This window comes from Halichoerus grypus, chromosome 4 (assembly GCF_964656455.1).
Source record: "Halichoerus grypus chromosome 4, mHalGry1.hap1.1, whole genome shotgun sequence".
NCBI classification, from domain to species: Eukaryota; Metazoa; Chordata; class Mammalia; order Carnivora; family Phocidae; genus Halichoerus; species Halichoerus grypus.
In genome coordinates this window covers 155,601,842-155,618,238 of record NC_135715.1, presented here as the reverse complement: position 1 = coordinate 155,618,238, position 16,397 = coordinate 155,601,842, and the positions used below count along the sequence as shown (strand labels likewise).

At 36.1% G+C, this 16,397-nt stretch overlaps 1 protein-coding gene across 1 annotated transcript in view; it reads left to right on the top strand.

The window, feature by feature from the left end:
* Window positions 1–16,397, top strand: part of DNAH7 (dynein axonemal heavy chain 7) — a 261,052-nt gene that overhangs the window by 43,717 nt on the left and 200,938 nt on the right. Inside the window, exons 11-15 of the mRNA XM_078071131.1 lie at window positions 5,622–5,805; window positions 6,419–6,598; window positions 11,123–11,395; window positions 12,214–12,341; window positions 14,897–14,975. Of these exons, the coding sequence (XP_077927257.1) occupies window positions 5,622–5,805; window positions 6,419–6,598; window positions 11,123–11,395; window positions 12,214–12,341; window positions 14,897–14,975 (844 nt within the window). The remainder of the gene's footprint in view (window positions 1–5,621; window positions 5,806–6,418; window positions 6,599–11,122; window positions 11,396–12,213; window positions 12,342–14,896; window positions 14,976–16,397) is intronic.

Here is a 16,397-nt window from a genome sequence, read left to right as displayed (position 1 = left end):
TAAACAGTGAACCGGAATGTGTTTATCATGGCTAAAAGGTAGAACATCAGCTTACCACAGTGGAGAAACAGTTAGCAAATTATTATGATATCTACTCCAAACCCAAATACCTTCTCTCAGTACTCATTCTCTGCTTCTATTCAGCAGTTGCTATGGTTTATCACCCCTGCCTTCTGGAAGCCTGTTTTTCTATGTCCCTGTGCCTCTGTTTTTTTTTTTTTTTTTTCCTCCTAGCTGTACTTGTTCTTACTATTCCCAAGAGTGGGGGCCTCTCAGGTGTTTGCTCTTGTTTGTCTTCTTTATATTCTTGACAATGTCATGATTTCATCTGTCTCATCTGCCTCAAGATCTTATGTTTTTTGAGCTCTAGGCCCTTATTACTAATTTTATACTGTATATCTCCAGTTGAATGTCATGTCAGCATCTGAATATCAGCATCTCCATAACAGTGCTTGTTCTTTCTTCTAAACCTGCTACTCTTCCTGTTCTGGACCATTCCCAGGCCAAGTTGAAAACTTTGTGACTTTTTCTGTCTGTTGCTTATTATCTGCATCTTTATCACCCTTAGCCTGCCTCCAGCCAATAACACTGATTACAGTGTATTGCTAACTATTTTTTTACATTGAGGTATAATTTACTTACCATAAAATCACCACTTTCTTGTGTACATTTGAGTGGCTTATAATATATTCACAAGGTTTTGCAATAATCACCACTAGTTCTGTCACCCCCAAAAGAAACACTTTATCTGTTACCAGTCACTCCCCATTCCCCCTCCCACGTGCCCTGACAGTCACTAATACAATTTCTGTCCTCATTCTGAATATTTCATCTCTGTGGCATAATATAATATGTATCCATTTATGTCTGGCTTCTTACACTAAGCATGATGTTTTCAAGGTTCATCCATGTTATAGCATATATCAATACTTTATTCCTTCTCATGGCCAAATAATATTTCATTGTATGGATCTAACACATTTTGTTTATCCATTCATGGACATTTGTGTTGTTGCTACTTTTTGTCTATTAGGAATAATGCTGCTATGAACATTTGTATAAACATGTTTTCAGTACTCTTGGGTATATACCTAAGAGTAGAATTGCTGGGTTATATAATAACTCTATGTCTAACTTTTTGAGGAACTGCCACAGTGTTTCCCAAAGGTCTGTTAGATTTTACGTTCCTACCAACAATGTTTGAGGGTTCCAATTTCTCTACATCCTTGTCAACACTTGTTATTGTGCATCTTTCTGATTATATATAGTCATCCTAGTAGATGTGAAGTTCTATCTTATTGTGGTTTTGATTTGCATTTCCCTAATGACTAATTATGTTGAGCATCTTTTCAAATGCTTATTGTCCATGTATTTATCTTGTTTGGATAAATGTCTATTCAGATCATTGCTCCCTTTGTATTGAGTGATCTGTCTTTTTATTGTTGAATTATAAGAGTTCTTTATATATTCTGGATACCAAACCCTCAGTTATATGATTTGCAAATATTTCTCCCATTATGTGGTTGATCCTTTCATTTTCTTGATAGGCACAAATTTGAGGCACAATTTTTTTTTTTTTTAAGTTGGCTCCTGGAACCCAACATGGGGCTTGAACTCATGACCCTGGGATCAAGACTTGAGCTGAGATCAAGAGTTGGATGTTTAACTGACTGAGGCACCCAGGCACCCTGAGGCACAAATATTTTTAATTTTGATAAAGTCTAATTATTTTTTGTATATTGACCTTGTATCCTGCAACTTTGCTAAACTTGTTTATTAGCACCAATAGTTTTTTTTTGTGTGTGTAACCTTTATATCTTCTTTTTTATATAAGATTGTGTTATCTGCAAATAGAGATAGTTCTACTTCTTCATTTCTTATCTGCATTTCTTTTTCTTGTCCTTGCCTAATTGCTTTGGTTAGAATCTCCAGTACAGTGTTGAAAAGAAGTGGCAGGGGTGAACATCCTTGTTTTGTTCCTGATATTAGGGGAAGGCTTTCAGTCTTTCAGCATTTAGTTTTAGCTGTATATTTTCCCTTTATTAGGTTGATGAATTTCCCTTTCATTCTTAGTTTCTTGATTGTTTTTATCATACAGTAGTGCAGATTTTGCTGCCAGATTGTTTTTTGTTGTTGTTGTTTGCAGCTGAGATCATAATGGGTTTTTCTACTTTATTAATATATTACATTGGTTTTAATATACTGAACTAATCTTTCATTCCTGAGATAAATCCCACTTGACCATGGAGTATAATTCTTTTTATATGCTGCTGGATTCAGTTTGCTAGAACTTTGTTGAGGATTTTTGTGTGTACATGCATAAGGGACTTTGGCCTGTAGTTTTCTTTTTCTTGTGATATCTTTGTTTTGTTATGAAAATACTGGCCTCATAGAATGAGTTAGGAAGCATTCCTTTCTCTCTCTCCCTCTCTCTTTTTGGGCAGAGTTTGTGAAGAATTGGTGTTAGTTCTTCTTTTCTCCCTCTCTCTTTTTGGGCAGAGTTTGTGAAGAATTGGTGTTAGTTCTTCTTTAAGTGTTCTGTAGAACCTACTAGTGAAGCCTTCTTCTCCTGGGTCCTGGTCTTTTTATTTTTGGAAAATTTTCTGATTATTAGCTCAGCGTCTTATTATAGCTCTATTCATGTTTTCTATTTCTTTTTGAGTCAGTTTTGGTAGTTTGTATCTTTCTAGGAATTTGCTAGATTAATTTGTTGGCTTATGATTGCTTATTAAAGACCTTTTAATTTTATTTTCTTAAATTTCTGTAAGGTGAGTGTTTATGTCCTCTTTCTCATTCCTAATTTTAATAATTTGAGTCTTCTTTCTTTTTTATCTTGATCAGTTTAGCTACAGGCTTGTCAATTTTTCTGGTCTTTTAAAAAACCAAATTTTGGGTCTGTTGATTTTCTCTATTTTTTTATTCTCTGATTTTTTTCCCACTCAAATCTTTATTTCTTCCTTTCTCCTTGTTTTGAGTTTAGTTTTCTCTTTTTCCAGTTTCTAGTGGAATTGTAAGTTATTGAGTTAAGATCTTTTTAATTTTTAATATAGGTATTGACAGCTGTAAATTTCCCTCTGGTCACTGCTTTTTTTGTGTTCTGTGGGTTTTGGTAAATGATGTTTTCATTTTCATTCATCTCAAATTATTTTTGGATTTCCCTTGTGATTTCCTTTTTGACTGGCCATTTAGGACTGTGTTGCTTAATTTCTATGTATTTATAAATTGCCAGAGTGTCCTTCTGCTACTGATTTATGATTTTTTTTTTTATGATCTCAATCCTTTTATATTTTTTTTAGACTTAGGATCATCAACTATTCTTGATCTTCTCTTAGAAGCCTCTTCCATGTGTACTCCTTTCTCTTTATTCCCACTGCAACTACCCTTGGCAGGCTCTTTTAGCCTCCCATGTAGCCTACAAACCACTGCCAGGTGAATCTTAACCCCTAATTCAGTGCTTCCCTTTTGTTGACAAAATAAGTCACCATTTCTTAACCTACCTTTTAAGGTCTTCTGCAACTTGGACCTAATCAATCTCTTCCATTCTCAGGTCTGAAAAGACTTTCACCTTGGGCCATGTCTGGAGAAATAGTCATGTTAAATTAAACAGGACGTAACTTCTAAAACTAGTCTGTAACTGTTAAGTATTCAGTGGGTAAAGTCTCTTTTTTTTAACCAATTATTGACTTTTAAAATAATTAATTACTCCTTATTTGTTTTTATTTGTGGGATGGGAATTCTAGGAAAATTTGAAAGTTGTTTAGTTTTCCTCTTAAACTCTGTGACTCTTAGCATTACCATCTTTGCACACATAATTATATCAAATTGAATCAGAGGTTAAGGAAATTAAACAGAACAAAAACCTCTTGAATACTATCAGCAAAATATTATGATTCACACTATTTACAGTGCTTGATGCAGCTCATCACTGGAGAAGCCTGTCTTCTGTCCTTCAGTACCCAGCTCAAATCACCCTTCTTCTATGAAATCTCTATTGTTACCTCTTAAAAAATGATCTTTTCCTTCTGAATACCTCCAACTCTTTATTCTCATAATTCCTTCCTTTTAGAATATGTATTTATGTGTTTGTCTTTTCCTCCCTCCATCAGCCTTAATAAGCACTTTGAAAACTGAGTAACATTTTGTACTAAGTGTTTTGTATATAATAGGGAGCCCTGTAAATATCTTTGGGACAATGAATAATTTTTAAAACATATTTTCTTTACTTGTCCTTTTTCCAGTTCTATAGCCCCAAACTTATTCCATCTCTTGTCTGAACGACTGGAAGTTTCTCAGTCCCCTTTCTTAATCTAGCATTGCCGTTCTCTATTTAGTATGTGTTACTTGTCCTCTTTATCTGTTACTTCAACAATGACACCTTACTGCAGAAAGATCTGCCATGGCTTCATTTTAGAGAGTGAGGGCGTCCCAACTTACTGTGTTTAGCTCCCAAGTTCTGCAAAAGTCCTCACAGACTTTCTCCCACTTATTTCTTCCTATTTTCTAGGAAGAAATCTCTCTATTATCTCTATTACAGACGATGAAATGATTAGATAAATTAGCCCCATTTCTCCACCTATTTTTTCTTATTATCCTACTTCTACTTCAGATCCTTTCCTCACGGTCCTTCTCATTTCATTTCCATCCTTCAATGAAATTGTCATTTTCATTATAAAACCCTTCTCTGTTACTTAAATGGAAAATTATATCACAATCCTTTGACTTTAAGACTGTTTTTCTGCTGTGACACATTGCCTTTGTTATTATAAGAGAAAAGGGGTGATGTCATATCTTTTTATATCTCCCATGACACTGTTCCTAGCACATAGACACTAAACACATATTTGTTAAATGAATACATATATTTAAAATTTAGATCTTTCTTGAAGCATTTAGGCAACTCCTGAAAGTATGTGGACTCTGTTTTTTAAAAAATATATTATCTCTTATGAAAGAGGTATCAGGGTTCCTTAATTTTGTGGTGTTAGTGGTTTTATAAACTGAAAACTTGACTTATTATGTATCTATATGTGAATTTACTGTTTTCCTTTTATTACAAGGATACATACACATTTGAAACTTTGTTTTAAATCAGCCATTCTTTCAGGATTTCACATTAAGGGAAATAAGAAAATAATATACTTGATTTTATTGATTTGTCTTGCTTTCAAGTCATTGTGAAACAGAATAGCTTAAAGTACCAAGTGGGTTGAACCAAGTAAGTTCTCTCTTGGTTTAATCAGCTATTTACATTTTAGTTTTAAACTAACAAATCCATTCCCTAAAGAACATTTTGGAGACTGGTGAGTAGTATTTTGTAATATCCAATAAATTTTTATTCAAAAAGTACAGGAAGCATAGTTTCAGGAGTTAGATTTATGTTTGTTTTCTTTTCCTCACAGCATCACATTGTTGAGTCATCTTCTATTGGCCGTGATTAAAATTTCTTTTCCTAGAAAAAGTGAAATATGCTAGTGCTTACAGTTCAGAGGGTGGATAATGTCAGTTAGCCACAGAGCTCTCAATGAAGACCTTTGGATGTCCAGAAGTTACTGTTAATGCTTAATGTAAAAGGAGTGATTCACTGGAAGTATTAACTTTTAAAAGTCTTTTGTGCTTTCAAGGTGGTTTCCAGAAGTGCAGAATATTTATTACCAAGGTAATAAAAAAAAGCAATTGCCAACTGGTGACAGCAGTGTCAAATTGGAATCTTTTTTCAACTGCGCTGCTACGCTTATGACATTACAGCTGCAAGAACTCACTTTGGTCTCCATGCAGGATTTCACAGACTTAATAGCACAACCACCAGTAAGTATGGTGTCGTTACGCCAATATTCATCTACTAATTTATTTTCAAGAGGAAAAAGATAAAAAAAAAAAAAAAGAACCTTTAGCAGTGGAAGAGAGGGAAGTATATCTTTAGATCACTTACCTATTTAAAAACACTTAGTATCAACCTGAATATTCAAGATATATGAGTATCATCACGTTGGTGAGGATTAGTGAAGAGAAGTCAAAACTCTTCTCATTGGGCAATTTGGGTCATGATGGCTGGGGAAGGTTTCTGCAAGGAACTCGTGTCTTTCCAGAAGAAGGTCCTGTTAGAGTGTGGGCTGGGACTGGGAATTTGAATACTTTCTTGGGCTCTTGCTTGCATGACTCCAGAGCCCCACTGCTGTGCACATCCTCCTTTTTCTGGAACCTTGACCCTCTGGTTGATCTGTAGGCTCAGTGGATACTAGATACCAACACATCTAACTGGGAATTGTTCTTGCTCTTTTTAGTAGAGCTCCTCATTGGCTTAACTGTCTAGGGCATAAGAGGAAAGGTGAGTTCCCATGAGTTCTAATTGGGACCACTGCACTGCTTAGTCTCTCCCAATTCATATATATATTCACATACATGTGTACATTTTTTGCAGGATTCCGTTAGAGCTTTCGAACATCCAGGTTTCATCATGAGGCTGATTCTTGAAAATGACACCATTAAGTTTGAACCTGAGTTCAGTGACTATATAGACATCCTTCTAAATGTTTATGATACCATGATTAAGGCTGTCAGTTTTGTGCCAAGAGTTGAGACAAAATTGTATTCCAAGTGGGTAAGTATCAAGGGTATTTTGATTGCTTGCATTTTCATGATGATATTCATTTCAAACAAATTCTAAAAGGCGTAGACCTGTATCCTATGCTTTGCAGAATATAAATGGCCTGGTAACATTGGCTTATAAGAAACTTTTAATTAAAAAAATACTGTTTTCCCATTACAGTATACCTAGTTTCTTAGGCTAGTCTTCCATTGGACTGAAATTTTTCTTAAGGGAAGGAATTAAAGTTGTGGTCAGGTTTAAGGCAGTCAATGAGTGTTTGCTATAGCACTCACACCATGCTATAGACCTCCGTTATACTTCTCTAGCTCTCTCAAACTGTCCTTCCATTGATTACTCTCCTCATATACCTTCTTCCATAAGCAGTAGTGTCTTTGTACTCTCATATCACAGATTCTACTTCCCTTCTCTCTCTGGCCATTAATTTAGCAAAGCTCTGCTTTGCTATTTCTTTTTTTTTTTTTTTTTTTTAAAGATTTTATTTATTTATTTGAGAGAGAGAATGAGAGAGAGAGAGAACACATGAGAGGGGATAGGGTCAGAGGACGAAGCAGACTCCCTGCCAAGCAGTGAGCCCGATGCGGGACTCGATCCAGGGACTCCAGGATCATGACCTGAGCCGAAGGCAGTCGCCTAACCAACTGAGCCACCCAGGCGCCCATGCTTTGCTATTTCAACAGCAGTTACTGCAGTCTAGTATACAGATTGAGCATGTCTGATAATTCCTTAACTTAAAAGGTTTTCAAGCTTTGTAAGTCAAACCAGTAGCTTTCTTAATTCCTTTTTATTTTATTTTTTAAAAATATTATTTTAGAGAGAGCATGTGTGCACGTGAGCTGGGGATGGGCAGAGGGGGAGGAGAGGAAGAGAGAATCTGAAGCAGAGCTGTCTTGAGCACAGAGCCCAAAATTGGGCTTGATCTCATGACCACAAGATCATAACCTGAGCTGAAACCAAGAGTTGGCTGCTTAACTGACTGTGCCACCCAGACATCCCATCCTTTTTATTTTTAAAATAGTTCACAAATATTTCATGTACAGGAAAGCATCCAGACTACTGTGTAGTTTTAAGTGGTAATAAAGTTACCCCTGTGTACTTAGAATCTAACTAGAGAAATGGAATATTACTGATACCCTTAAGCTCTTCTTGCTCCCTACTGCCCTTCCCTGTTCACATTCCTCTTCTTCTACCTTCTAACAAAAGAATCACAATCTTGAATTTTGTAGTTATTAATCTGAAATTTTTTAGATACACTTACTACCTGTCTGCATATCCCTAAACAATTTCCATTTAGTTTTTCCATGTCTTTGTATATATGTGGAGTCATCTTATAATCAGTGACCTGTTTTATTTTATTCAACATTGTGATTGTGAAATTATCCATTGTGAGGATATTATCTTCACCATAGAGCTTCTAATTTTTTTAATTTTAATTTTCTAGGAATTCCATTAAGTTCTTTGTTAAATAGGACTTGTCATTTTTGATTGTCTCTTGTACCTAGTTATATATTTATTACTCTTTTACTTCTCCATTTGCTGATCTGACTCTTGCTCATGGTGGTTTATTTCTGTGGGTGTTTTTCCTTTATTATTATGGGCTTATACATGTAAGAACTTCATGCAGGGAAGTCCTTAAGGCCTTAATTTAAGTTGGTTCCTCCAGAATTTACATATGCTCCTGACAGTTACTCTGGAGGCCTCTCCAGACCAAGGACCATTTTTTAATAAACTTCTTGCTGAGGATTTTGTGGACAACACTGGCAGTGTGAATGCTTACCCAAATCTGCATGAGAACAAGCTGGTGGCCACAAATTCTTAAGGTGACTGTCTTTTTTCTCCTCCACTGAAAAACAAGGTCAAAACAGGATATTTTCCTTACTTTTGCTCCCTCATTCAGAGGTACTGTCACCTTCCAGCATTCTGAAATTTTGTGTCACCTTTGTCTTCTTGGCTTTCTGTGGGTGTAGCCATTATGACTTCCCTCCCTGCTCAGGCTTGAAGCTTTGTTTCCTATCAGCCGTTCTGCCATCCCACACCCCTCCCCTGCACAGAGGCCCACCTTGCTAGAGACTCATTAAAGCAAAGCTTAGGCCACCAGGGATCAGCAGTCTCTAGGGCAGCTGCTCACTTCTGCACATAATTACCTCTCAACTCATGTGTCCCCTCATGTTTGGCCCCTAGACTTTCCCTATTATTTTGCTTCCTTAGCTATGTATTATAAAAGTTATATTACGCATTTTTTCCCAGCATACTTATGTGTTTTGAACTAAATAGTTATTTTCAGGTTATGTATTCCTCATATTGCCATAAATAGAAGTCTCTGGAGAAATGTGGTTTACTTTGGCCTTTGTTTAATTTCAGTTCAGCTCTTGCATCTTTCTCCAGGCATACCCTGCCTTTTTTTCAAGAATGATCTGCATGAGCTTATGAAACAGACAAATAGAACAAGTTAATAAGAGTTACCAGGCATGCTCTGAGTGGAGAAAAGTATTACTGTCATTTGAATGAATACAGTTGCTTTGATTTAATGGTTATAAAATATGGCTCTAAGTTTCCTGGTTTCTAAAGTGAAGAGGAATATATGACAAGTTTTAACTGGGATTAAGCAGTTAATTTAAACTGCTCAGGTCTTCTTCCTGGTATCAGATTTTGAGAGAGAAGTCTTACATGGGGCATTATACATGGGATAATAGTTCTGAAATCCTACATGTCAGCATCACCTGGTGACATTTTAAAAATACAAATCCACCACCACCACCTCTTGCCCCTAGAGATGTGGATTCACAATGATAGTTGGTTCTCAGAAATAGGTTGCCAGAATCATCTAGGGATATTTTGCTGTAATCAGTTAGGTTTGGAAAGGAGTGATACAGAAGGTACTTCGAGTAAGATAACTGAACGTGATTTCAATGACCTTTGACAGCAACCGCAGAAGTGGAGTTCATAGAGCTGTTCTTATCACAATCTTTGATAGAAACTGAAAGTGAAATTAAAATACATTTTTTCCCCATGGAAGGCAAACCCGCAAGGGGCTAAGATGCTGTGAGTCCAAGCATATCACCATCTCATGATCTATTTTGATAGACTTTCAAACACTTGAGTTGTCTCATTCAAAATATCATTTCCGTTAACTCTTAATAGGAACTGATTAGAATTCACATCAAAAGTATACTTTCTAATATAGTTCTGATGTATTGGTATCCAGTTATGTTTAGAAAGATAGACCTATAGATTGTAGACATTAGGCAGGCTGTTAATATGCTTAAGAAACATTGTATAATGAATATTAATGAGCTTTGCTTTAGATCCAATAATTACATTGCATACAGTACATCATATAGATTGCTTTATCTCAAAGTCCCCCTGCCCCCAGAAAAGATGGCACCAGGCATCTTCTGAGCCCAGGGATGAGGTGGTAGTGGTGTTGGTGTGATTCTCTAATGTTCTCGAGAAGCGTCTAGTTCTAAGCTTTATGATTTCCTATAATCCCCCTAGGGGCCATAGCAGGCAAATGCACCCTGGATACCTGAATAAATTATAGTTCTCTAAGGAATACTTTGATGTTATCTAGTGAATGCTGTAGAATATCCACCACGGATCATATTTTTGTTTGTTAGAGTGAAAAATCCCTTCTTCTGAATGAAAGGTAGAGCATGTATATTTTTAAGTGTAACTTGATTCAAGATAATAAACCATGTAGGCACATTTATTTGCCCTCTTATTTGAAAAGAGGAGACAAGCTGTTGAGATTTGTTTGCTTATTAAAAATTGTTATCTGATCCATTATTCTAATGGTGATAGCAGAATGCACATTTTGTAACCAGGGATTTTAGTCTGCTCAAGTTGCTGTTCACAGAATCAAAGATCAAAGGTCAGTGAATGAGTAAACAATCTTTCTTTGTTCTAGATAGATTAATCCTCAAGGTGAAAAAGTACTGTGATTGAAGAATATGATGATATGACATTGAGCTGGCTTTTAAAAAATAAAGTACAATGCAAGCACTACCTTATAAAGCTAGCACATACAATTGCACAAATAAAATGTGGATTTTGGTGTTTTTATATTCTCTTATTTTGTGTGTATTTTCAAGTGACAGTTCTTTCATCCATACAGAAAAACAAAACACAACTAGGTAGCCTTGAAGGAAAAAAAAATTACATGAAACTTAGATATTCAATATACTGCCATTAGACTGAGTATCTTTCTATAGAGATTAGAAAATCACAAAGAGGGGCACCTGGGTGACTCAGTCAGTTAAGCATCTGCCTTCAGCTCAGGTCATGATCCCAGGATCTTGGGATTGAGACCCACATAGGGCTCCATGCTCAGTGGGGAGTCTGCTTCTTCCTCTCCCTCTGCCTCCTCCCCCTGCTTGTGCTCCCTCTGACAAATAAATAAATAAAATCTTTTTTAAAAAATCAAAAAGACCTTGTGAAGATTGGCATTTTTACAAAGGTAAATGATATGGCTACCTTAATTTATTTTTTAAAATGAACATTATTTTTCCCTTTGCTTAGGAAAGTAAGTCTAAACCAACAACCTTGAAGCCAGTAATTCTGAGTGAAATTGTCGAAGCCCACAAAGAAAAGGTGAAGGAAGTAATAATGAGAGAGAGCGTGGCACCTACCGAACACCTCAGACTCTATGACAAGTATGACTTTCTGATCACCAAAAAAGCTGAGCAAGATGTTGATGCTTTCCTTGAAGAAAATCATAGCTATGAGAAAATAATACAAGAAATTCGCAAATACCAAAAACTAATAGAGGAGATACAGTACACATCTAGAAAGGTAAACGATCTGTTTTGTACTACTGTTTTTGTAACTGATGATCTTTTCCCAGTTTTATTAGGATGTGTTTTTAGACCATACAGTGAAAGAATCAGACCGTTACTGTCAACAGGGAAAGTATTTGTTGCCTTTCCATGAGCCAAGCATTGTGGGAAGCCCAGGATATATGGAAGTAGACAAAACAGGGTTCTTGTCCTCATAGAGCTGAAAGTCTAGTACTTCAGGCCTGACTTGTAAGTACTTTACATAAATTAACCCCTCAAAAATTCCAAGAACTTAATTTTTTTTTTTGCTTTAGTGTTTATAAATCCTTCGGAAAGTATGGTGATTACACCAAAATGTGATTACTTCTGTTCAGTAGGAGACTGATAATTTAAGATTTTTGTTTGCCCTTTTTTACAGTTTCCAAAGTTTCCACCCTAAACATGCATTACTGTTTTGTACAGAGCAGATATAACATTTAAATCCCCCACTCTTGATTTAGCAATAACTCGATTCTCCAAAGTTCTTATGTCCATTTTTTTATTTTATTTTATTTTTATTTTTATTTTTTTTTATCTTATGTCCATTGTTGTCCTGAAATACAGTTGGCTTCCAAGATAACAAACTCTTGAAGGAGATTTACCCAGAAGATGGTTGTAAAATACAAATGAGTGTTTAGAAAATCCTTCCTGCATCATATTAAACACACACACACACACACACCCCGAATCTTGTTAGATCACATACAAAAAAAAACCCCAATATTGTGAGAAAGGCAAAATTGTGGGAACCTTTTATTTTCCTGTTCATTAAACTTTTCATACTTAATGTTGCAGACTGTTCGTTTAGGAATGTTTGAAATGCGCTGTGAGGAATTAATCAGAGCTTTGGTGAAGCGAGCAGAAATTATCTGTGGAAAACTTATAGCTAAAATGTTCCGAGATCATCAGGAAGTAAATACAAGGTATTTTTGTGATACTGATTATTTTTTTTTCAAGGGAATGTTAGAAGCAATTGTCATTCAAATAAAGTTATGGATTAGAACAGTGTCATCAATGACCCTCCAAGAAGATAATGCCAAACTTATTTCTACTTGGCTTTGTTATTTTATGATTATTATTAGTTTTTCACCACAAATGCACCTTCCCGATTGCCTGATATAAGGTGGTATTAAAATGTGTTTGCAATTTTGTTTGCACAAGTCAGATGGGCGTTCTCTAACATCACTAAGGTTTTAAGTTTTAAGTTTGTATAATCAGTACACAAAATGGATTTTCAAAGTGGATTATACCCAGTAGTTGTCCTGGGTCCTAATGGATCCTCAAATTTTGAACTTGACTCACTGTGATTATTCCTCAAGGCCCTGATAACTTGTTGTCTTAACTAAAAACTTATTTTTTGACTATCCTGGAGATTTTGAGGAAAACTGGCTCATGTTAAGTAAACTCGGAATGCTAAGGTGTAAAGCAGAATACCTGCGTTTATTTAGAAAAGAGGTTGAACTAGTCTTTCAATAACTGGTGTTAGTGTTGTTCTGGGAACCTCTTTTCTGTTACAAGTTACATGGGAAATCCCCCCACATAATCAGAAATTTTGTAATGGTTATGGTATTACAGGAAAAATAAATCATTAAAAAGAATATTCAGGCTGTATAAAAGCCTGAAGGAAGCTTGTAATAGGCACAACAGTAGGTGCTTATACTCTAAATATGAATATAACTGCTGAAGAAAGTTACAGTCTTAAGGGGAAATAGACATACAAACCAGTAAATTATAGTAGGGCTCAGTAAATACTGTAGTGAGCCACAGACATAAAACAGAGAAGGACATGATTAATTTCTTTCACAGTGGAGGTTGGGCAAGTGGGGAAAATCAGGGAAAGCTACAAAGAGGAAGAGGATATGTGAATTCATTTTAGAGGATGAGTAGTGGGAGTCTACCAGGTGAACAATGTAAATAAAAGAATTCCAGGTAGAAAAAGTAGCATGTAGAAAGGTGTGAGGTGTGAAAATGGCATGGTGTTATTTTAAGAACTGGGACTGATCTGTGTTGCTTTCACAGACACGGTGAGGAAAGAGGAGTGAGGGGTAAGGCTGAAGCAGGAGAATACTTGCATAGCTTTTCTAGGAACCAGAATCCTATATTCAACTGTAAAAGCACCTTTTCCTCTAAAAGTTCTGGAAGAATAATGAAAATGTCTTTTACTTGTAGCTTTTCATGCTGAATGAAATATTTATTCTAATTTCATAGCTATTTTCCCTGCCTCCTAACTGCCCTCTGAGCTCATGCTGATTCTACTTTTTCCCTCTTTCTCCTAATTGTGCTTCTCACCACACTCACTGGATGTACAAAGGACATATCAGGAATATTAGAGGACCCATCAGATACGCGTGCCTCAACTTCTTGCCCTTTCGTGTCTCAGCTCACCTCTGTGTGAACCCTTCATTCCTCTCCCCACATTTTCGGGCAAGAGTCTGTCACACCATTCAAAGTTGTCTCTGCCTATGGGCTCAACCCTATTGCCTCCCATCCTTCTGGAGCTGGTTCTACCAGTCACCTGTCTCCTCTGGATCTCACTATAAATCTCTCTTCTGCTGTGGATTCTGCCTCTCAAACTCATAACCATGTTCAGAACCCTCTTCCATCTTCCACCTCCCACTTCAACCCAAACTCACAACCATGCTTTTTTCCTTCACCTCACAGCCATTCTTCTTTCTTCTTCTTCCTTCTTCTTTCTTCTCCCTCCTCCTCCTCCTTCTTCCTTCTTCTTCTTCTTCTTTTTTTTTTTTTTTTAAAGAAAGAGAGGGTAGGGAGAGGGAGAATCTTAAGCAGGCTTCATGCCCAGTGGGGAGCCTGAGGTGGGAGGCTTGATCTCACGACCTGACATCATGACCTGAGCTAAAATCAAGAGTCAGAGGCTTAATTGACTGAGCCCCCTAGGTGCCCCATCACAGTCAATCTTCTTGAAGAAATTTCTACATGTTTTATCTGGACTTTTTTAGCTTCTACCACTTTTATTTTTTTAATTTCACAGTAAGTTCATTATATGGGCCAAAACCCAAATGAGTAGGAAATATTTGCCTATTAGCAGAAGTTTCTGACTATAGAGGCCCATGTTAACCATTCCCCACAAGTAGAGTTAATCACTCTCTTATTTAGTACTACTTTTTTGGTGCTGTCTTAACTAAATCTCTGGTAGAGCCCCTAAAATACTAGGTTGGAAGTGATTATTTATGGCCCTGTCTTCTATACAGGAATATGAACTGCTTGAGAGTCATTATTATATCTTCATTTCTCTATCTCTGCCACTTAATATTATAGTTGGGAATGTAAGAGATGATCATTAAATGTGTATTGAATGAATCAGTATGGGCAAAAATTTGCTTTTATTTCTTTAGATGTCCTATAGATAAGATCATCTTACTTTATTTTTCACATACTGGCACATTTAAATAGTATATAAGAATATATTTAGGAATAAAATTTAATTGCATAAAATTGATTTTCTCTGGTGTTTCAGATTATGTGACGAATTTGAGAAGATAGCTGAGAAAGCTCTTAGCACTCCTCCAAATACAGCAGAACTAATGGAAATGAAGGTATTGTTTATAAACTTTATAGTCGTATGTGTGTAAGTTAATTGTTTCCCCAGCCGTTATCAGTTAGTTATCAACATGATAATACAATAACAAATCATTCTAAAAGTTAAAAGAGGCTTAAAATAACATTTTGTTTTGTTATTCTTAGCTCATGAGTCTACAGTTTGGTGATTCAGGCTGGGTACTCCTGGCTGGTTCTGGTCACAGTTGGGTCACTCACTCAACTGGGTCAGCTAGTTCTCAGTTGGATAATTTGACTCTGCTCCACTTGTCTCTTAAATTCCAGCAGGCTCACTGGGCATGTTCTCATGGCATGGTAGAGACACAAAATCAAGCCCAGGTGCACAAATACTTTTCAAGTGTCTCTGTGCATCACATTAGTTAACATCTCATTGACCAAAGCAAGTCACATGGCCACAGCATGAGAAGATGCCACAGGGTATGGATACTGGGAGAGGTGAAATATGGGAGCTGTTAGTGTAATCGTCTACTGATATTTTTGAGAACACTATTAATATTACCATGCTAACAGGCATAAACCAGGACTGTCTTGGGCAACATGAGATATGTGGTCATCCTTAATTTTTTTATCAAATATTTAATCTTTAATAATTTGTTTTTTATAAGCTGTTTTTGTTATACATTAAAATTTTCTGTGGTAGTTTGCCAAAATATGTTTTTTTTTTTTTAAGATTTTATTTATTTATTTGAGAGAGAGAATGAGATAGAGAGAGAGAGCATGAGAAGGGGGAGGGTCAGAGGGAGAAGCAGACTCCCCGCTGAGCAGGGAGCCCGATGTGGGACTCGATCCTGGGACTCCAGGATCATGACCTGAGCCGAAGGCAGTGGCTTAACCAACTGAGCCACCCAGGCGCCCCAAAATATGTTTTGAGCATAGGATTTATGGTATTAAAAATATCAGCTAAGTCTCACTTTAATCATTTTTCATGTTCCTTCTGTGCTTGAAGTCTGCCTAATAGTGAGTAAAAAGAGTATAAAACAACTAGCTAATCACCATTTTATTTTATTCCTTTTTCAATCTTATAAGAACAAGCTTTTATAGGACTTAACCCCCCTTTTCCATCCAGCATTCCCAAGATCGAAAATAGAATCTTTTCTTTTTAGATTTTAAAATATTTAAGCAAACCCAGAAAAACATGTAAAATTGTTCAAAACTTTATATAAGCAAGAAATTACAAAAGAAGTGCAAATGCTTATGTATATTCTTTAGTCGTTTAAAGAAGTTTTTTAAATCATTAGAACCAACTTTACATATCAGCCTTTAACTAAAAGAATTCTATTTCTTTACAGTATTTGTACTTGTATTGGGGTTGTTAGCATGTGAATTTATGTGTGTGTGTGTTTGTGTGTATTTGAGATACACATATAAATATGATCTCTCTTAGAAGATTTTTATATTTT